Below are 20724 nucleotides of genomic sequence, written 5' to 3'. Positions count from 1 at the left end.
GAACGCATGGTCTAGAGGGAAGATTTTTTTTTTAAGATTTTATTTATTTATTTGTTTGACACAGAGAGAGTGAGCACGAGCGGGAAGGGCAGAGGGAGAGGGAGAAGCAGGCTCCCTGCTAAGCAGCGAGCCCGATTTGGGACTTGACCCCAGGACCCTGGGATCATGACCTGAGCCGAAGGCAGAGGCTTAACGACTGAGCCACCCAGGCGCCGCTAGAGGGAAGATTTTTAAGGAAACACCACCAACCTGATGTAACAGGTACCACATGAGAGATGTCTTGGGAAGGGACACCCCACGCTGCCTCAGGAGTTCAGAGCAGGCTTCTCGGAAGAGGTGACGTCTGTGCCGCGGGAGAAGGGCATCGGGGTATGCGAAGAAGCCTAGGCAAAGGCAAGGAGCCAGGAGCAAACAAAGGGTTTGGGCAACTACGAGTGATTCAAGTGTGGCTGTGAGGTGGGCAGAGCTGAGATACAAAGCTCGGGGGACGTGGCGGGGTGGGGGGCAGATTCCAGCAAGGATCACAAAGGTAGATCACTTATGGCTGAGAAGTACGCATGCGGCATGAGAGCAAGGGAATGTCCATAGACTCTTGGCACTGCCATTAACCCCGGCAGCCCGACTACAAAGCCCAAGTTCTGAAGAACCATCATTTGACGCCGGACGGGAAATCGTCCACAGCGTGGAGTTTCGCGAAGACTGCAGAGGGTGGGGCAGAGGAGAGGGGAGTAGGCAGTCGGGTGGCACCCTTGGGAGACTGGAGTCCACAGCCAGAGGGGTCGAGAGTGGGCTGGGAGCCACAGGGCAGGAGGAGGGCACAGATAGGCTAGAGTCCTTCAAGAAGGGGCAGAATCCGTTGATCCACTGGGTGTTGGGTGTGGAAACAAGGACAACTCCAACATGTTGAGCCTGGCAAGAGGGTACAGGGGGAGGGTACGAGGCAGCTGCCGCAGACCGGAGGGGAGCCGTGGGGCCTGGCTGGCCAGCAGCTGTGGCTTCTCATCCCAGCTTGGGCAGTAACGCCTTCTGGGCGCTCACTAGGCCTCTGTCAAAGGAATGGATGAATGAGTTGTATGATCTTGGGCAAGTTGTAGGAACTTGATATATGATCTCTGGGTCTCTCGCTCTCTTTTTTTGGGGGGGTGTAAAATGAACAGACTGGACTCGACTGTGTAAAATAAAATGGAAGGTACTTCCTAGAAGAAGTAGGCGTTCCTCTCTCCATCCCCAGGACCTTTATGGGCACCCCAAAACAGTGGTTCTAGCCTCGGCTGGCTGTAAGTTAGATGAACTGAGGCCCCATTTGATATCACCAAATTCAGAATCTCTGGATATAAGGCCCAGGGATGGATAGTTGGTGGGTTTTTTTTTTTTTTAAAGATTTTATTTGTTTATTTGAGAGAGAGCGAGAGCACAAACGGTGGGGAGTGGCAGAGGGAGAGGGAGAAGCAGACTCCCTGCTGAGCAGGGACCCGATGTGGGGCTCGATCCCAGGACCCCGAGATCATGACCTGAGCCGGAGTCAGACGCTCAGCTGACTGAGCTACCCAGGCGCCCCAGGATGGATGACTACGATGTGCAACTGGATGAGAACTTTTGCCCTGGAGCCTCTAGGTACCCGGTTTGAAAACCACTGGGCTAGGTGCAGGCCAGGATCCCTTCCAGGCCCAAGCCCTTGGACTGAGACTTGTGGCTGGTGACAGGTTAACTCTTTTTATGTTTCATCTTCCACCTACCCAACCCAAACCTCCTGACAGCCAGGGGACCACACGCCAGGGTTTCTCAGCCACACACAGCTGAGGTCCTGGCACAGGAGAATTGTTGGGGAGGACTCCCCTGTGCATCGTGAAGGCCAGGGAGGCCATGGAGGCCAGCACCCCCGGCTTCCACCCACCAAATGCCAGGAGCACATCCCCCAATTGAAGCAATCAAAAACGTCTCCAGATGTCACCAAATGTCTCCTGGGGTGGAAAATCCCCCCGTCCCCCCAGCTGAGAACCACTGTGCCACCCCGAGTCTCCCGTCCCCACTCTGCCCTCCCCAGTTGCAGACAGAGGCCAGGCAGGGGTGGAGGCCATTTGACAACAGGTTTACTTGGCCTTGGCAGGAGGGACGCCTCTGTGGGAGGCCAAGGCTTCACAATGTTAAATGGAGGGATAGCCTGCCAGCAGGCTGACTGATGTGGTCTCAACTCTAAAGGGAGGGAGTTTTCCAAAACACTCATTCCCGGATTCCCAATCAGTCACAAGAGGGCCTAGAGGAGTTTGTGGGGCAGGCGCCCCCGCTTTCCGAGAACAGGAGGGAGGGGGTGCGGAGGGGATTCTTTCCTTCTGTAGATATTTTCCTGGAACCAGTGACTACTCCTGTCTGATTAGTTGAAGGCTGGGGGCGGGGCGGGGGGGGGGAGAGGAGCTTCCCAGCTGCTGGAACCTGGGTCCCTGGCAGCTCTCTGACACTGGGACCGTGGGGACGTCTGGGCTTCTGGGTCTGGAAGGCTGAACCTTGGGGATTGGAACTAAGGGGCTGGCTGATCCTCTCCGAGGGAAGTGGATTCATCGTGGTCTTTAGAACTGGAGGAGGCTGGGAGGCTGTCCGGGTCTTCACTTGTCCTTTCTGCTTCGATGTAACTGGACCTGAGCAGGGAGACAGAGAATGGGAGGCCTGGGAAGGGCAGGACAGTGCGGAGACGGGGGGAGGGACGCTGTTGGAAGGTACTGGGGGGTCAGAAGTGGTGAGGCCCACCCCCTTCCCCCGCCCAGACTCACTCCACCACGAGGCTCATAACACCCAGCAGCAGGGCAGCTACCAAGACAGAGAGGAGCAGAATCTTGGCTTCCCAAAGATCGTGACTTCCTGCAGGGAACCCAGGAAGCAGTGAGTGATCCCGAGGACCTCACTAGTCGTTGCGGTAGGGGGCCGGGGGTGGCTGAGAGCTCAGAGACCTGAGCAAGGGGAGGCCAAGCCGAGGGGTAGAACCTGGGAGGCAGCGCTTTCGGGGCCAGCAGCGCACCTTGAATTCCTGGCAGGTGGAACAGTTATACAGGATGGTGCTGCCCCCTGCAGGAGACAGCGGGACCAGCGCTGGGGAGGGGGAAGCCGCTGTTCCCGCCTTCCAGGAACCACTCTCCTCCCCCAACCCCCGCCCCCCCCCCGCCGGCCTCCGCCACCACTGCCAGGCTCTCCTCGGGTACCCCAGGTGCCCCTGTCCTCACTACTCTTTACTTTTCTACTCACGGCAGGCGGGCGCGCAGAGAGCTGAAACCGAAGACAAGGGGGGTGGGGGAGGGGAGCCGCTCAGCCACGCCCCCTTTGCCGAGAGCCCAGGCACCCCCTCCCCGCCGGCATCAGTACCTTCCCTGGTGTAAGCGGGGAGCTTGGTGTTTTGCAGCCAACGCCAATACAAGGGGAGAGAGGAGAGAGACCCTTTGATCTCTGGGGAGACAGAGGGCAGCGATATTGCCCGGCGCCTGGCCAGGGCAGGCTCACCTCCACCCTTCTCCCAGCACCTCCCGGATCACGGATCACACCTTCCCCGCTCCACCTGCCCGCCCTGCCCCTGCCCCCCTCCCCCTCCCCGCTGCCCCTCCAAGCCCCTGGGTCGTGCCTTGCCCCTTGACCTCACCCATGACCCTCAGGACTCTGTGAGTCTTCTCTATGACTTTGTTCATGGATGCCTCATCTGTGGAGACGGGCAGGGACCTGTGATTCTCTCCCCACAGGGAGAGGCCCGCGTGTCCAGAGAGGGCTGTGGACTCCGGGGGCGGCTGAGGGGCCCAGCTGGGAAGCCACAGGCTGCCCCACTCGGGGTGTGGTGGCCACTGTTGCCCGGCCTGTCTCTGGATGTCTGAGCTTACCTAAGGCAAAGGCCGGGAAGCTCCAGGAGGTCCCACAATCCTTCCACAGAACCTCCACTCGGCTGCAGAGTTGAGCCAGGCGGGCCGACAAGTCACGGGCCGAGAGGTGGCAGAGGACACAGGCCTGGGCAGTGGCCAGGAAAACCCCACCTAACGCCAGCGTCCACATGAGGCCTGCTGGCGAGTGGCCGACAGGGGCCAGCCCCACTGATGCCGCGAAGGCCTCCGAATGCTACGATACTGGTTCTGACTCTTTGCCTGGAGATTCTAGCGTGTTCCAGAATAATTGGGGATTCTAGAACATTCTGGAACGGTGCCACTGTGCCCTCCCTAGCTGGGGCAAAGGTGGGGCCCAAGGAACTGACGGCCGGAAGGGGACTGGGGCAGAGAAAGCAGGGCTTCTGCTGCAAAGGGGACAGCACCCCCCAACCTGGCCCTCAGCAGCCTTGACAAGTTTGAGGTTCCACAAAGCGATTTTATTTTTCTTCTTGTAAATCATGACCAGTGATGAGTGAGCGAGCGCCAGTGAAGTTGTGCATGAGTACCCCGTTCCTCGGCGACCCAGAAATCCCACCCCTTCCCTTATCCTCCCCCCACTCTCTCCACCTCTTCTGTTCGTCCCCCCTCTGCCCTGGGCAGCCTCGGGCCTTCCCAGCCATCTCCTAGCAACGTGGCCTTGGTTGCCTTAGCCACCGAGAGCTCTCTACCAGCCTCCCAGGCCCGACCGGGCCCACTGACTTCTGTTACCTTTTGTCAGGAAGATCCTAGTGACTCAAACCTCAACGGGCCCCTCCTGCCTACATGGTGATGTGAACGTACACGCGTGTACGTACACACACACCCCTTCTGATGAAACTACTAATTCTCAGTCTACTCACGCCCGTACCACAAACATACCCGGTGCCAAAAGAGTTGCTGGGCAACCCCAAACAGGCCTGGACACGCAGGGACCACAGAAAGACCGGCACACACGTACTGTCTCTGGCAGTGCAGACGGCAGAGACCCAGCGTCGGTCAGACACGCTGGCTGACACACACTGTCAATGTGAACGAAGTAAGGCCAAGACCCGAGAAGATGCTACCCTCTTCCCTGAGGCCAACTCCATCAATATGGGGCCCTTGAAAACACTTGGCTCTCTAGAGTATGGGACTCCAGCCCCATAGTAAATGAGGATTCTCCTAGCTCCCTTATGCCAACCTAGGGTAGGGTGTAGCCTTTCTGTCTCCCTCACTAGGTGACCTGAGACACAGCAAAGAAATCCCCTTTCCCATATTCCAGAATATTCTGGCCTCTCTTTGGTCAGGCCAGGCCAGGCCCATCCAGCGGCAGGAGGAGCAACGGTCCAGGAGACCACATTACAGCAATCCAAAGTCCTTCTCTCACACTTGTGTCCCTCCAGGGTCCTGCTAGGCCTAGTCTGGGCAGAGAGGTGTCCCTACTTTTCTAGAACATTGAATACTGAGCTCCAACAAGGAGACGCTAGAGGCCGCCAGCCTCAGGCTGGAACAAGCCTGGGAACCTTCCCCACCCCTCCCAGGATTAGCACCAGTCCAGACCCTTCACGTGGCTTGTGAGCCCTCAGCAGGCTCAGACTTGGGAATTGCTGCCCACACCTGGGCTCCAGTCAGGAGCAGGGGGACCCCTGACTCTCACAGTTCCAGAGGCAGAGCTAAGAAGAGGCTTCAGGGGGGCCTTCATTCCCTTTGCTGTCCATCCTCTCCCCCCACCCCAGTCAGACGAGAGGGCCGCGGGCTCAGTGACGCACGAAGCGCAGAGATCGCGAATTGAGCAGGTCTTCGGGGTCAGGGAAGACGGAGTCTAGACGGAAGCCGTGCTCCAGAGCCACCCGCAGCACCTCCTCCAGGAAGCCTGGCGTGCCCACCACCTCCCGTAGCTCTCCAGGCCCCCCAGTCCACAGAGGCTGCAGCCCCAGTCTCCTGTACTCCACCTCCGGGAGTCCTGCGGGACAGGGAGCCCACTCCAGACGAAAGTGTGGGCCTCCCTCTGCCCTGTCCTCACTGGCCACCCCAAATCGGGCCTGCATGGCACCCAGGCACTCGGGGTCGGTGCAGAAGATGTTGGCTCGGAAGGTATCCACTTGCACAGAGCTCAGCTCATAGTGGTGTGGGCCCCGGCGAGCAGAGAAATGCACCAGGCGGGGGCTGGCATCTACATCTGCGTGGAGCAGGGCAGCTGTGGGTACAGGGGCCCCCCGAGAGGCCTCCAGTTCCCGCAGGGCATCCAGGAGGGGCTGGATCTGGTAAAAGTCGGCCTCTGCTCTGAGAAGTGCTGTCTCCCCATACCCGCGGGGCAGGTCCAGGCGGCCCAGCCGCAGGAAATTGAGGATGTGCCGGAAGGCCTTGCCATCTCTGTCAATGAAGTAGTGGCCGCCTCCCTGGGGGTTGAGGTTGGGGGATATGGGGGTGCCGGCCCTAAACATGGCCCCCAGCATGGAATCTGGGAAGCGAGTCAGGGTCTCCAAAGTGGTGGAATATAGTGTGCCCCCCACATTCAGGGTCACAGGGCCCCCAAAAGAGGGGGGCGAAGAGGGCACAGGAGGAGGCGAAATTTTGGGGACTACAGGAGACACCGAAAGAGAAGAAAAGGCAGAACTCCCTGGGTGTGGGCAGAATTGGGTCATAAAGTTCAGACTGTGTCTCTGTTGGATGCACAGGTTGGAGCACAAGGCGGTAAGATCTGGGGCTCACCCCAGCTACCTGGGTAGTGGGGGACGGTTTCCGGGCACAGACACGGCCAAAAGCTTGAGAGAACGGTTGAAATGCACAGAAGCCAGGCAAGGAGGGAAGGGAGATTTCGGTCCAGACGCATTCGATTCTGGGCGGAGGGTCAGCGACTCCTCTCTGAGGTCCTCAGACAGCGGGTTTCCGGAATCCAACCAGCAGATGACGGCGGCGAGCACAGGCCGACCCTTGGAAGGACCCCGCTTCCGAGTTCTCGGGTAGATCGCTGTCGCCGCGGCCGAGTCCACGCAGGGCCCCAGGGGCCAGTCGCAGGCCTGGCCTGGCTCCCGCGCGGGTCTCAGGAGACGGAGGCGGGGCTGACGCGAGCGGGCGGCGCAGGTACCGCCCTGTCCGCCGGGGAGCGGGGATGCGCGCTCGGCGCCAGCCGGGAGCGCCGGAGGACTCTGATGGAAGCAGCCGGGAGTCTCGGGACCCGGGCGCCGCCGCCTCTCCGGGTGTCGCCGCAGCCGCTGCAGTTCCTCTCCGCCCCCAGGAAGTGGCCTAAGGGCAGCGGCCGGGGGGCCCTTTAAGGGACAGCCCCGCCCCCTGGCGCCCCGCCCCCCGCCCCCGCGAGGCTCGCGCGGCCGGGGTGGAGGTGGGAGCCGAGAGTCTGGAACCGGAGAGACGGGGCGGACGGGCCGGACTGGGGGACGCGGGCGGGGGTAGGGTCCGGAGGGTGACTCAGGCGCGTCGCTGCGGATGTGGCCGCGACTGCCCCGCAGGCCCCCAGGTGTGCCCGACCTCACGTCCGCAGCTCGGCGCATGGCCCGAGGCCCGGCCGTCCCGGGCTTGGGGGCGGTGCCCTCCCGGTCGCTCCCGTCGGGAATTCCCGAGGGGGCGGGTGCTGAGCCGCCGCATTCCGGGGATGCCTCCGGGCCGAGGTGGCCGGAGCCAGCCTCTCCGTCCCGGCGCCAGCTGCCCCCTGCGGGAGGCCGGCCCCCCAGCCCACGCGGGCAGCCTCTCCCCGGCCGGACGCGTCTGGCCAAGTCGCCCGAGCCCGAGAGCCCCGCCCCAGGGCCGCCCGGCGCTAGGGCCCCGGCCGACGCGTTCACCTAGCTGTCCGGGAGCTGCCCCTCGCGTGACTCGAGCTCGCAAACCCTCACCGCTCCCGCCGCCCGGCCCGGCCCGGCCCGGCCCGAGAGTGGCGCCCTGCAGAGGAACCACGATGGGAAGCGCACAGCACAGAGGCTTTAATGGCCCAGGGGCCGGCGGGGGTGGGGGAGAGGGGGCCGGGGGCGCGGGACCGCGGAGGCCTGGGATCAGAGCGTGTGGAGGTCGTGACTGCGCCGGCTCAGCTTCTCCGGGTCGTCCGACGCCATGAGCGAGAAGTCGCGGAAGATGTCCAGATACGTCTCGTCTCCTGAGCGGGGAGGGAGGCAGGGCTGGGCTGGCGCCCTGCGGGCCGGGTCGGAGCGCGCTGGCTCGCCCGTTCCTCGCGGGGTTCCGAGGACGTGCGCCCTCACGTGCGCCCAGTGCATATTTGTGGAATAAGTAATGGAATTAATCAATGAAGCCGGGCGCCACCGGGCGAGTTTGCAGGGGCCAGAAACCCAGAAGTACAGTGTGGGGCGGGGCGGGGGGAACTTTACCTGCCTGGCCCTGGGCCGCTTCGACCTCTCTCATCTTTGCCAAGCGTAGCCTGAAGGGGAAGGAATTAAGGCCCGAATGACTTTGTCTTGACTGCCCCCACCCCAACCTCCCATCCTCTGAGCTGGGGTGGTTAAATTCACCTGCCCCCACCCCAACCTCCCATCCTCTGAGCTGGGGTGGTTAAATTCACCTGCTCCCCTGGGATCCAGTGCTTAAAGACGCTCACGAGCCACGAAGCCCCTCACTCGGGACGAACTCACCATCCGTGGACGCTACCCGCCCCCCTTCCTACTCCACGCCCCAGTCTGCACTCGGAACAGCCTTTCTCCGGCCAGGTCCCAGAGCAGGCCCGGGGCTCTCCAAGCTCCGCCCACACGCGGGTCCCGGCGTTTGGCTCCGCCCCAGGTGGGTAGGGCAAGCGCTAGCCCCAACCCCCAGGCATCCTCACAGGGTGACGATGTCAGCGTTGGCCGTTTCCATGGCGATCGTCAGAGGGTCTTTGCCTTCAGAGTCCCGAGCTCCCAGATCGGCCCCCCGTTTCAGGAACAGGCAGGCCAGCCTGAAAAGGATAGCCAGGTTCAGCCGGCCACTCACTCCATCCGCGCCCTTCTTTCCCGCAGCGATCCTCCCTGCCCGCCCCTACCCTACCCCGTGTGGCCCAGAATGGTTGCATGGTGGAGCGGCCCCCGGCCGTGGTTGTCCGCTTGGTTCACGTTCGCCCCGTTCTGGAGGAGAAACTCACAGGCCAGAAGAGAATTCTGCACGGAGGGGTTGAGAACGGGAGAGAAAGTGGCATCTTTAGAAGGAGACCAAAGATGTTTTAGGATGGGGTCAGGCCAGGGGCTGGGGTATGGCCGCGTCAGGCTCTGCTCCAGCCCTTTAGCTGTATTCTCACGTTAGGTCCACAGTACAACCTCATGGGGTGTGTTATCCCTATTTTACAGATGAGCAAACTGACGCACGCAGAGAGGTTCACAACCGTGAGTGGTGAGAGCTTGGATTCAAACCCAGGCCGCCTGCTTCCAAATCACACACACCCTTAGCAACCAGTCTCTCTCGGGTATCATTCCTAACAGGGTAGGAGGAGGGGTAAGAGCTGGGCCCCAAATCAGAGTAGGAATCAGAGGGAAGGAGCCCAAGGGTGGGGTGGGGGGGTCAGCAAGACTCACAGCAGCTGTGGCCTGGATCAGCGGAGTGGCGTTCTCCTGACCGCCGTTGACCCAGTTGACATCGGCTCCGTGGGCGAGGGCATCGGCCATGGTGGGGAGGGATGGAGGGTGCCCGGCAGCTCGAAACAGCAGGGCCCCGGGGTGGAGGCTGCCCAGGTCATCGGAGGGGGGCTCTGGTGGAGGGAATCGGCTGTGAGTCTGGTACGAAATCCTCAGCCCAGTCCCCAGATGCTCTAATAGGCTAGGCCATTACTCAGTTGCAGGGAGGCCTTCGGGACTCCGGGGGCTGCAGTGGGAGGCAGAGGTGCGGGTGTGTGTGCAGGGCCCCTAAGGCATGGGGCATGGATAACATCATTCACCTCTTCCTGTTCAACTACCTGGACTGCCCAGAACGTCACAAGTGAGCGGACACTCAGCCGCAGCCACCTGGTTCCCTGGGCTCCAGCCAAGCTCACACCCTCCACAGGCCTCTAGGGTGGCGAGCTCCTTCTCACTCCTGACTTTTCTCATGCTGTTGAGACCCTCCCTGCCTATCCCCAGCCCTGCTACGCTCCCTCCCATTCTTCACTGAACCCCTGAAACTCTTGCCTTGTCAAAAATACCAGCGCTGGTGTGGTCCGCCTCCCGCCCCCTGACACTGGCAAGGGGAAGGCTGGGGCCTCGTGCTCTGTGCCTCCTCACCGGGCCTGGCAGAGTGCTGGGCACACAGCCGGGCTCCGTGAATGTCCGAGCAATGCTATACCTGGCCTGGCTCTGAGGCTCCCTGGCCGGGGCCTGACGGAAGGCTTGGGGGGCAGAGGAGGCTGACCCCTGGGGGGCCCCCGGCCACCTCTTCGCCCTCGAACCTCAGGAAGCTTGGTCAGGAACTTCTTCTCCACGTACTTGGCATGAATCCAGGCCTCCTTCTCCTGCCTGGCGGAGTATGGCGGGGAAGTGGGGGGCCGTCTTCCCTCCTCCGGTCCCAGACCCTCTTCCTTCCCCACAAGTAGGCAGCCCCCGCACCTCTACCCCAACCTCACCGGGAGCAGCTGGGCCCTGGCTTCTTCACGGCCATGGCCTCCACGCGGGCCTCATAGATCTGGTTGATGACGACATTCCCCAGCTCGCACATAAGCTTCAGGCGGCCCAGGCAGGGACAGACAGGTGGGAGGGAGGTGAGGGTCTGAGCCCTCGGGGCCCTGCAGCTCTGGACTCACCCCCCTTCCCCTGCTTCTCATCGCAGCACCCCAAGTCACCTTCACCAGTTCCGGCTCCCACGAGTCAAGGGTCAGAGACCGGACTTTGGAAAAGTGAACCCCGAGGCTCCTGGCGGGCCAGAGTGGGAGTCAGGCCCTCCGTGGGGCAGCAGGCGGGTGAGCGTGGCAGCCACAGGCCGCGAGGCCTGGCTCTGCTCCCTGTTCCCTCCTCCCCTTCCTCTCCAGCCACCTCCCTTCTCTGGCCCTGCCATTCCCCTCGGGGTGGAGGGCCTCCCTCCTCTCTCTGCTCTTCGTGGGCTCCCCTGCCCTCAAGAGCCCAGACCCCACACCTCCAGTCAAGCCCAGACTCCTCCGGCCAGACCAGGACATGGTGCCCAGTGCCAGCCAGGGCAGGGTGGGAGGGAGGAGCCTGTGCGATGGGCTCTAGCCGCCCCCTTCCCACCCCCAGCAGGAAGGAGCGGGGCCCCTGTGCGGGTGGCGGGTGGCGGGGAGTGACCTGTGGATGCCGGAGCATTGGATGCAGAGGGTGACGCCCAGGTTGATGCTGGCCCACTCCGGGGCTGGCTCCCGGCAGTCACAGCACTGTGCATTGCCGTGCACGCCCTGCACCTGGGCTACCACATGCCCAGCTCCACCGGGCTCCTTGCCCCGGGCCATGCCACCACAGCCCAGGGTAGCCGAGGAGCTTGTGGCCGGGTATCCTGAGCCCTGGGGGCAACAGAGGAAGACAGAGAGTGGCCATGAGGCCCGGGGAAGGGGTACCTCCCCTCCCTGGGCCGCCTGGCCCTGCACCCTCCTCAAGGAGGCACCTGGCCGGGTCCCCGGGGGCTGTCATCGAGGCGAGCCTGGCTGAAGGCCGTGGCGATGCTGCTCTGTACGGCGCTGACCCACAGCTGGAGGAGGCGCTCGGAGTCAGCCTGCAGGAGGCAGGACCTGGGCGGGAGCAGGGAGCAGGGCTGGGGATGGGGGGGTTCTGAGGCCTGGGCAGCCACGTGGCAGGGTAGGCTGGCTGACATGCCGTTCAACTGGTACCAGTTGTCCTGACATATGAAACACCAGTTGAAGAGAGATTTGGCAACAATTGGTCCGATCTTTCTAAATATCTCCCATTGCCCTATCCCCTCCCTCCAGGACACCCCCTAATACTGCCCCCTCCCCCAATCCAGCCACAGAAGGGATAATGCCTGGTGCTACATGGGGGCCTCCAAGATGCCTTCGTGATCGGCCGTGCCTTCCCGTTGGTAAAGATTCAGACACGTCGTCGGATGTCTGCACTCACTTGCTGGGGGACACGACCTCAAAGCAAAACCGCCTCTCTGAGTCCGGGCAGAGCTTCACTGTGCAGAGGCGAAGGTCATCCACCACCACGGTCACGGGGTCCTGGAAAGGGAAGGTGGCGAGGGGCAGCCATCCACCCGGTTGCAGCAAGGGCTCCGTGTCCCTGGGCCCCGGCATCTGGGACCCGGCCTGCCTACCTTGTACTTCTTCTGATAAACCAGTTGGTTGCTCTGAATGGTGAACCAGCGTCTGGAGGAGGCAGAAACAGAGGTGTGGACATGGGTGGCATCGGGACAGGCTTGGGACAGGGACAGCGGAGAGGCTGTGCCCTCTGCCCCATAAGGATGGCGCTGAGAGAGCCGGGCTGACCCTCCCACCCCGTCCGGAGGGCACAGGGCTGTGGCGGGGCCAGGACACGGAAGGCGGGACTACTCACACCTCGGGAAACCCAGATTTGATCATTTGTGAAGACAGCTTTCCAGCAGATGGCAGTAAAATGCTTTTTCCAATAAAATTAATCTCCTGCTATAATTTTTTTTAAATTTTGTTTTGTTTTTTTTCCTAAAGTAATCGCTACACCCACGTGGGGCTCAAACCCACAACCCGGAGATCAAGAGTCCCAGGTTCCACCGATGGGGCCAGCCAGACGCCCCGAGTCTCTTGCCACAATTTTTTTTTGACAGGTGGAAGTACCTTACGGAAGGGGCTCAGTTTTCCAATTTGTGCAAATATCCCCTATGGGAAGGAACACAGTCAGAGCAGATGACCCCCCTGCTCCACCCCTGCAACGGCTCCTAAGTCCCTACGGAAGCCTGGAAGCCGACAAGGCCCTCTTGTGTGTGGTGCACAGCCCCGTTGGCTCCAACTTCATCTGCCCCTATGTCCTCCTACCTCCCTCCGTCCACACCCATGTGCCCCTCTCTGTCCCTCTGACCCTCCGGGCTTTGGCGCTGGCTCTTCCTCCTGCCTAGAACATTCTCCCCCCAGATGTCCTTCAAGTCTTCACTCAGAAGGCATCACCTTCCCCTGAAGCCTGCCCCGATCACCCTATCTAGAACTGCAGCTCCTCCCCAGCTCTCTGCTCCCCTGCTTTCTCCTGTTTCTCCTGCATCACTCGCCCCTTCCAACATAACAGAATTTACTGGGCGTCTTTGCTGATAGGATGTAAGTTCTCTGGAGGCAGCAGATTTTGTCTGTTTTTCTCACTGCTTAGCGCACTGTCACCGCTCAAAACACGTTGACCTGAACGGGTTTGGGGGATTGGTGTCCCCCCTCACCTGCTCCAGGTCTTAAATGCATTGCTGGCCCGCTTGAAGAGATGGCCTTCCATGAGCAGCCCACCAGGCCCCTCCTTCAGGCTTGGCTGTGGCTCTTCCCCACCAAGCTCCTGGGGGCACAAGAGGGTCAAAGGGCAGCTGAAGTGGGCAGAGGCCAAGGCGCCAGGCCCCGCGGCATCCTGAGGCCCTCCCTCACCTTCTGCTTCAGCAGCACGTGTCTCTGCTCCATGTCCCTCCTCTCGCGCGCCGAATTCAGGACCAGCTGGTGCAACTGGGTATTGGAGGGGGCATTTCAGATGTCCCCCGGCCTCCCCCAACCGGGCCAGGCCAGACATCCCAGAGCCCCCTCCCCTCCCTCCATCACTGGCCTGCCCCCCCCCCACCACCGGGGCCCCACCTGGGCGCCCAGCTCCCTGCGATACTGGGCTAGCCTGTCCAGCTCCTCGTGGCCCTGCTGGAAATGGGTAGCCTGGGCCTCCACCAGACGCAGCACCTGGGCAACAAGTGGGCAGGAGGCAGAGCTGACAGGGACCCTTCTGTCTCCCTCTTCCCTCCTGCCCCCCATCAGCAGGCTCCTCTCCACCCCGCCCTCACCACCACTGCAACTCACAAACTCCATGACGTCAAACTTTCTCTTGTCCTCAATCACGTTGATCTGAGGGCCCCCAAAAGACCTCAGGTCAGTCTTGAAAACACAGCGCCCCCTCCCACTGCACACAGGGGCCTCTCCAGGCTCGAGGAGCCAGAGGCCCTGGGATTGGGCGGGGAGGGGTACAGGTCAGGGCGGGCACCTGCAGTGCATAATCCAGGGCTCGCCCCTGGTACCCCGCCCGCGCAATCTTCAAGGCAGCTCCAGCCTCTTCGGCCTCCTGTGCCCGGCGCCTGGGGACCTCTGCGTTGTGGATGAGAGCAGCCTCCAGGCTCTCGGCCCCCCTCCAGAAATCCCGGCGAGCTTCTCGGAAACCCCGGAGACCCCTGTGGTGGAGGGGTAACTCAGAACCAGATACCCCCACCTGCCCCCTGCAGAGAAGTCCCAGGCGGAGGTCCACGCATGGCCTTCCAGTTGGGACTCTGAGGGCGTGCGGGGATGGGCGACAGCAGTCGGGCCACCAGAAACCCCCACCACCTCACAGGTGCTCCGTTCCGGGGGCCCCTATGGGGACGGGAACAGGGACAGAGGACTGGTTCCCCTCCCGACTCACTCCTTGACCAGCGTTTGGATTTGCTGTTGCAGCATGTGCTGGGTGGCATCTAGAAGCTCCTGGAGGGGGGCAGGGGGAGCAGAAATGGGCAGGTGAAGGTCAGGCCACAGACAGCCCTGCTCCCCACCACCAGTCCCTCCTGCTCCCCCTTACCGCGTGGCTGTCCAGCTTGTGGTTGAGGCTCTCGGTGAATTTGTCCAGACACTCCTGGGCACGGAGAGGCAGAGAGAGTACCAGGCGTGGGCCAGCCGGGCCCGCCGCCCCTGCCCCCGGCCTGCCAGGCCTGTCTCAGGCCACAGCCCCAGGCCTGCTCCCACCTGGAGACCCCAGGCCGACCCTCCCCTTCCAGAGGATCCCTGCATTCCAGACCCCAGCCCACTCTACATACCACCATCATGGGCTCTGGTGGACCCAGGCGGGCCAGGTCACAAATGCCAGCAACAAAGGTGCGGCTAGCAGCAACGTAATGGCGCCCGCTTTCCAGGAGGCCGTTCCCCAGCTTCAGGAGCTAAGAAGCAACGGGACAATGGGGAGTTATGCTGCGTACCATGTACGTGCTGGCACCCCCACACTGGTCCCCCCCACTCTCCCTTCCACACCTGCTTTCTCATCTCTGCGTCTCTGCTCCCACTGCTCTGTGCCCGGCAGAAAATCCCTCCCGGCCTCTCACCAAAGCCCATGTCAGCTTCCCCTCCCAAACGTCTTTGTCTGTCTCCCTGCCCCAACTGCCTGGATCCAGCGCTCCCCGGACACCCCATCCTCGGGCAGTCTGGCTCTCGGCACGAATGCGCCACCCGGCTGCTGGTAGGTTCGACAGTGCTTCCCTGTCTGGAGTCATCCCATTCCATGCTCACTGAGCATCCCCCTCACAAAGATTACTTAGCCATCTGGCCACAGGGCCAGGGCAAAGATGGCACGTTAGGGTGCTCCGGGGGCCCATTCCATCTGGCCCGAGGAGGGTCCTTCTGGAAGAGCCAGGAACTGAAGTGAGGTCTCCTGACCTCGGGCCCTAGTTTGGGAACCGCTGCCCCTGAGGTGACACCACTTGGCTCTAGCCTGAGTCAACACCGGGAAGTTGTGTGGGGAAATCCCGGGGCAGCAAGGGCCCAGAAAGCTGGGGCCGTGCATCGTCAGTGAACTTCTGTTGAACTGAAAGACACTTTCGAGGGCTGGTGAAGGCCGCAGGACACTAGAGCTGGACTTGGAGATGGTCGACAGGGTCAGTAATGGTCAGGAAACTGGCCACGATCCAGCCTCATCAGATGTCACCACAAGCTGTCTGTGATCAGGCACAAGGACCCAGACGCTCGCAACTTCACTGGGTGCAGCTAGGGCCCTGAGTGTCTGGTTTTTTCCCTACCCACCACCCTTTCCCCATATGTGAGCTTTCTTAAGACAGAACTAGGGATAAACTGGTCCATCCATGCAATGGAATAGCGCTCAGCAACGCAAAGGAACAGACTATCTACATAGGAACTGCTCATATTGATACGTAACAACCCGAACAGACGTCAAGGGCATATTCTGAGAGAAGAAAAAGAAAGAGCCAATTTTGAGAGCTCACATACTGTATGGTTTCACTTATGTAACATTCTAGAAACGGCGAAAGTCTGGAGAAGAACAGATGAGTGCTTGCCATGGGTTAGAGAAGTCGGGGGAGGGTATCAGGATAAAGCGTCTCACAGAAGAGTTACTTGGGGTGATAGAGGAGTTTTGTGCTTTTTTTCTTTTTCTTTCTTTCCTTTTTTTTTTTTTTTTGATAGAGTGTGGGCATGAGTGGTGGAAGGTGGAAGGGCAGAGGGAGAGGGAGCGAGAGAATCCTAAGCAGACTCCACACTCAGCGCAGAGGTAGACGCGGGGCTTGATCTCACAAGCCTGAGATCATGACCTGAGCCAAAATCAAGAGTTGGACACTTAGGGGCGCCTGGGTGGCTCAGTCGTTAAGCGTCTGCCTTCGGCTCAGGTCCTGACCCCGGGGTCCTGGGATCGAGCCCCGCATCGGGCTCCCTGCTCTGAGGGAAGCCTGCTTCTCCCTCTGCCACTCCCCCTGCTTGTGTTCCCTCTCTCGCTGTGTCTCTCTCTGTCAAAAAAAAAAAAAAAAGAGTTGGACACTTAGTTGATTGAGCCACCCAGGCACCCCAGGATTTGTGTGTTTTGAATGTGATGCTGGTTACAAGAACCTATGCATGTGATTAAGTGCCACCGAACTATATACAAAGATTTTTTGAAAAAAAGAGTACAGTTGACCTTGAACATGGGTTTGAACTGCACTGATCCACTTCTTAGTGGACATTTTTTTGATAAATACAGTACAGTACTGTACTGTATATAAATGTATTTTTTCTTCCTTACGATTGTTTTCAAAATTTTGTTTATTATTTTTTTAAGTAAGCTCTACATCCAACATGTGGTTGTTTTATTTTTAAGATTTTATTTATTGGGGCGCCTGGGTGGCTCAGTCGTTAAGCGTCTGCCTTTGGCTCAGGTCATGATCCCGGGGTCCTGGGATCGAGCCCCGCATCAGGCTCCCTGCTCCGCGGGAAGCCTGCTTCTCCTCCCACTCCCCCTGCTTGTGTTCCCTCTCTCACTGTGTCTCTCTCTGTCAAATAAATAAATAAAATCTTAAAAAAAAACAAACACAAAAGATTTTATTTATTTATTTGAGAGAAAGACCCCCGTGGTGGAGGGGTAACTCCAGAAAGAGAAAGAGAGTGAGAACACGAGTGGGGGTGGGGAGGAGGAGCAGAAGGAGAAGCAGACTCCCCTCTGAGCAGGGAGCCCACCATGGGGCTTGATCCCAGGACCCTGACATCGTGGCCTGAGCTGAGGGCAGATGCTTCACTGACTGAGCCACCCAGGCGCCCCACACATGTGGCTTGAATTCACGACCCTGAGGCAAGAGTTGCATGTTCTACCGACTGACCCAGCCCGGTGTCCCTCTTCCCTACGATTTTCTTAATAACTTTCTTCTAGCTCCCTTTCTTGTATGAACAGTATATAATACATATACCACACGAAATATGTGTTCACCAACTGTTTACGTTATTGGTCAATGGTGGGCTCTCAGTAAAGTTTTGGGGGAGTCAGGAATTACATGTAAATTTTCAACAGTATGGAGGATCAGTGCCGCTAACCCTCACGTTGTTCAAAGGTCAAATGTATATGCAAAACAAATAAAATCCAAGTAAGTCCTGCACACAGTTCGTTGTATTGTGCCAATGTCAATTTCCTGGTTTTGGTAATGTACTAGTGTTATATAAGAGGCCACCGTTGGGGGAAGCTGGCTGATGGGTACATGGGACCTCCCTGCACCATCTCTGCAACTTCTCACAAGTCTGTAATTAACTCAAAATAAAAAGGCTTAGGGGTGCCTGGGTGGCTCAGTCACTTAAATGTCCAATTCTTGATTTCGGCTTAGGTCATGATCTCAGGGTTGAGGGATCGAGTCCCATGTTGGGGGCGTGGAGAGGAGAGGGACCATGCTCAGCGGGGAGTCTGCTTGAGATTCTCTCTCCCTTTCCCCTGCTTGCATGTGCTCTCTTTCTAAAATAAATCAATCTTTAAAAAGAAATTTGGGGCGCCTGGGTGGCTCAGTCGTTAAGCATCTGCCTTGGGCTCAGGTCATGGTCTCAGGGTCCTGGGATCAAGCTCCACATCAGGCTCTCTGCTCTGCGGGAAGCCTGCTTCTCCCTCTCCCACTCCCCTCCTTGTGTTCCCTCTCTCGCTGTGTAGGGAGCACAAGCAGGAGGAGTGGGAGAGGGAGAAGCAGGCTTCTGAGAGACTGAGCCACCCAGGCGCCCCAAAGTCTTTAATTTTTTATAGGCATTTTAGTTTATTTATTTTTAAAGATTTTATTTATTTATTTGAGAGAGTGAGAATGAGAGAGAGAGAGAGCACATGAGAGGGGGGAGAGTCAGAGGGAGAAGCAGACTCCCCGCCGAGCAGGGAGCCCGATGCGGGACTCGATCCCGGGACTCCAGGATCATGACCTGAGCCGAAGGCAGTCGCTTAACCAACTGAGCCACCCAGGCGCCCTAAATAAAGTCTTAAAAAAAAATAAAATAAAAAGAGGGCGCCTGGGTGGCTCAGATGGTTAGGCGTCTGCCTTCAGCTCAGGTCATGATCCTGGAGTCCCAGGATCGAGTCCCGCATCGGGCTCCCTGCTCCTTGGGAGCCTGCTTCTCCCTCTGCCTCTCTCTCTCTCTCTGTCTCTCATGAGTAAATAAATAAAATTCTTAAAAAAAAAATCTCAATACATAAAAAAAGAAATTTAAAGAATAAAAAAGTTCATATAAAAAATATGTATCTATTAATTGGCCGTCTGCTAACTTTCAGACTTGGCGTAGGCACTGGGGACTGAGCAAAAACAGAACATAAAAGTCCTTCATGGCACTTAGGTTCTAGCGGGGGAAAAACAAACAAGAATAAAAATTGGCAAGTGTGACAGACACACTCTCAGGTGACCCTGGACGGTCCCCTCCCTTGCATCACCCTTCTCCCCAGCGTAAGACACGTGACTTGATCCTACCCAACAGAATATGGCCAAGGCCACAAGACGGTGCTCCCCACGATCAGGGGGACATGCCATGGGGCAGAGGGGACAGCCATACGGCTCCTGTAGCCACGTTTTGATGTAATTAGATGCCACGTTGGCAGCACTTGCTAGAAAGACCCTCCTGCGGGCCTTGAAGAAGCAAGCCGCCATGAAGTAAGCTGCTCAGGGCCAGTCGGCAGGGGACCGTGGGCAGCCGTGAGCAGATGGAGGTCTCAGTGCTGCCACAGCAAGGAGCTGGAGAGTCTGCCAACGCCCCCACGAGCTTGGAGGGGAGCCCTGAGCCTCGGGTGGGACTGCAACCCGTGAGCCTGTGAGCAGAGGACCAGCGGGGCAGCACCTGCCTCCTGAGCCTCACATACTGTGCTAACAGGCATGTGCTGGGTTCAGTCACTATGTTTGCAGTAACTCCTTAGACGGCAGCAGAAAGAATGTGGCAAATAAAGACATGCCACGTGAGCGGGGGGGTGAACGCTGCAGAGAAAAATCAAGCCGAGGGGGGGCAGGGAGTGTGCACATTTCATGAAGAGGGCGAGGGAGGGCCTTCCTGTCTCGGGTTTAAGTGTCTCACTGGTTTATCTCCCCAAGGCCGTCTGTGGGCTCCCTGGGGGCAGAACCGTCCTGCTGTCCCTGGAGGCCCAGGGCCCAGCATAAGGCTGGGCTCATAGCTGACCCAGGAAGCCCACAGCGAGTCTGGTCTTCCAAGACCCTGTGCTCCTGGAGGGTACGGAGCCCCCACTTCCTTCTCTGTAGCCCCCAAAGTATTCACCCCACATGGTTGGCATTCCACAACGCGTGGAACTCATTCGAGGTCTCCAATGTTCTCCCTGGCCCTGCCCCTCTCATCTTAATGCCATCCTGGGTCACCTCTCCATGTCACCTTTTCCAGCCGGGTCTCCAGCTCCGACACCTCGGCTTCCACCAGCTCGATGGAGGCTCTGGGAAGAGAGGGATGGGGTGACGGGAACAGAGCTTGGGTCCATCCAGTCCACCCGCCCCAGGAGAGTTGGGGTTGGGGTTAGTGGGTAAGGGGACAGACAGCAAAAGCTGATGGGTGAAGAGGACCTGACCACCCGCCTTCTTCTGCTCGCTCCCTCTGCGCAGCGGGAGCTAGCAGGGCCCAGGCCCCAGCGCAGGAAGGGTAAAGGGAGGGTGGATGTGGTGAGGGCAGGAAGTTACTAACCGCCCCAGCAGGTGCTGGGGGAGGGGCAGGGGTCCCCAGGAGCGGGAGAAGGGAGTGCTAGCTCAGGGTGGGTGAGAGGGGCTGGAGCGGCCCCCTCTGCCGGGGAAGGGGGTGGAGAGCATCAGAGCCTGGGGTTGCATAGCAGAGGTTCTGGCCCACAAGCTTGATCTTGCCCCTTTGTGAACTTACTCCCCGGGAGGACATCTGGCCTGGGGAAGGTTGCACATTGTGTGTGTGTGTGTGTGTGTGTGTGTGTGTGTGTTGGGGCGGGGGGGGTCGGACCTCATACCCTGTGCCCCCCAGGCCCGTGCACACTTACCGGAAGCGGGGTGAGTCCTTGAGACACTCCTCGAAATCCAGCTTGATGGTCATCTCAGCTTGTCTGTCTCGGGGGCCAGACGGGGGCGGGGCTGCGGATGGAGGTGCTCCCTGCCCCAGGAGGGGTTGATGAGGAAGGAGGAGGGGGTCCTCTCCCGGGGAAGAGCCTGGGGGGGCTCAATTCCTTCCCCAAGGGTAAGGGGTGTCCCAGGAGGAGCTCTCACCCCACACTTGCTGGCAGTGCTGGGAGGGGCAGAGGCGGGGCCAGGCCCAGAAGCCACAGCCCCACCCACTGAGACTCAACTGTCCCCTTCCTCCTGGGAGCCCTAGTCCCTCTGCTTCTTTCTCCTTCAGGCGCAGGGG

General features: G+C 59.6%; 3 protein-coding genes and 1 long non-coding RNA gene across 6 annotated transcripts; 1 reads left to right on the top strand and 3 right to left on the bottom strand.

The window, feature by feature from the left end:
- Positions 1-1776: 1776 nt before the first annotated feature.
- TMEM95 (transmembrane protein 95) lies at positions 1777-4171 on the bottom strand. Of its 3 annotated transcripts, XM_025864371.2 has the most exons (7): positions 3855-4171; positions 3623-3679; positions 3352-3432; positions 3235-3255; positions 2977-3057; positions 2766-2853; positions 1785-2633 (listed from the first exon to the last, which is right to left on the bottom strand). In XM_025864371.2, exons 1-7 carry the CDS (start codon positions 4021-4023, stop codon positions 2516-2518), a joined length of 615 nt encoding a protein of 204 aa, XP_025720156.1. In that variant the 5' UTR covers positions 4024-4171; the 3' UTR covers positions 1785-2515. The 3 variants fall into 3 exon arrangements, with proteins under 3 accessions (XP_073737724.1, XP_073737726.1, XP_025720156.1); XM_073881623.1 differs by lacking the exon at positions 3623-3679 and having other exon boundaries at positions 1777-2633; XM_073881625.1 differs by lacking the exon at positions 2977-3057 and having other exon boundaries at positions 1783-2633.
- Positions 4172-4308: 137 nt separating this feature from the next.
- On the bottom strand, positions 4309-7120 carry KCTD11 (potassium channel tetramerization domain containing 11). Its single transcript, XM_025864367.2, has one exon. The coding sequence runs from the start codon at positions 6494-6496 to the stop codon at positions 5609-5611; it is 888 nt and encodes a 295-aa protein (XP_025720152.1). The 5' UTR covers positions 6497-7120; the 3' UTR covers positions 4309-5608.
- Positions 7121-7762: 642 nt separating this feature from the next.
- Positions 7763-20603, bottom strand: ACAP1 (ArfGAP with coiled-coil, ankyrin repeat and PH domains 1). Its single transcript, XM_025864360.2, has 22 exons — positions 20363-20603; positions 19741-19798; positions 14697-14816; positions 14462-14515; positions 14309-14367; positions 13898-14081; positions 13717-13761; positions 13504-13599; positions 13303-13377; positions 13107-13216; positions 12027-12078; positions 11831-11931; positions 11361-11484; positions 11048-11259; positions 10591-10660; positions 10375-10469; positions 10098-10267; positions 9356-9528; positions 8835-8944; positions 8635-8745; positions 8186-8235; positions 7763-7956 (listed from the first exon to the last, which is right to left on the bottom strand). Exons 1-22 carry the CDS (start codon positions 20413-20415, stop codon positions 7856-7858), a joined length of 2223 nt encoding a protein of 740 aa, XP_025720145.1. The 5' UTR covers positions 20416-20603; the 3' UTR covers positions 7763-7855.
- On the top strand, positions 8452-11823 carry LOC141370720 (uncharacterized). Its single transcript, XR_012375008.1, has 3 exons — positions 8452-8591; positions 9131-9166; positions 11683-11823. It is a non-coding gene; the product is annotated as an uncharacterized lncRNA (long non-coding RNA).
- Positions 20604-20724: the final 121 nt, after the last annotated feature.

This window comes from Callorhinus ursinus, unplaced genomic scaffold, assembly GCF_003265705.2.
Source record: "Callorhinus ursinus isolate GAN/ISIS: 27379988/994484 unplaced genomic scaffold, GSC_fseal_2.0 scaffold43, whole genome shotgun sequence".
Taxonomy (NCBI): domain Eukaryota; kingdom Metazoa; phylum Chordata; class Mammalia; order Carnivora; family Otariidae; genus Callorhinus; species Callorhinus ursinus.
The sequence above is the reverse complement of the archived record's forward strand: the minus strand, read 5'-3'. Positions and strand labels throughout refer to the sequence as shown.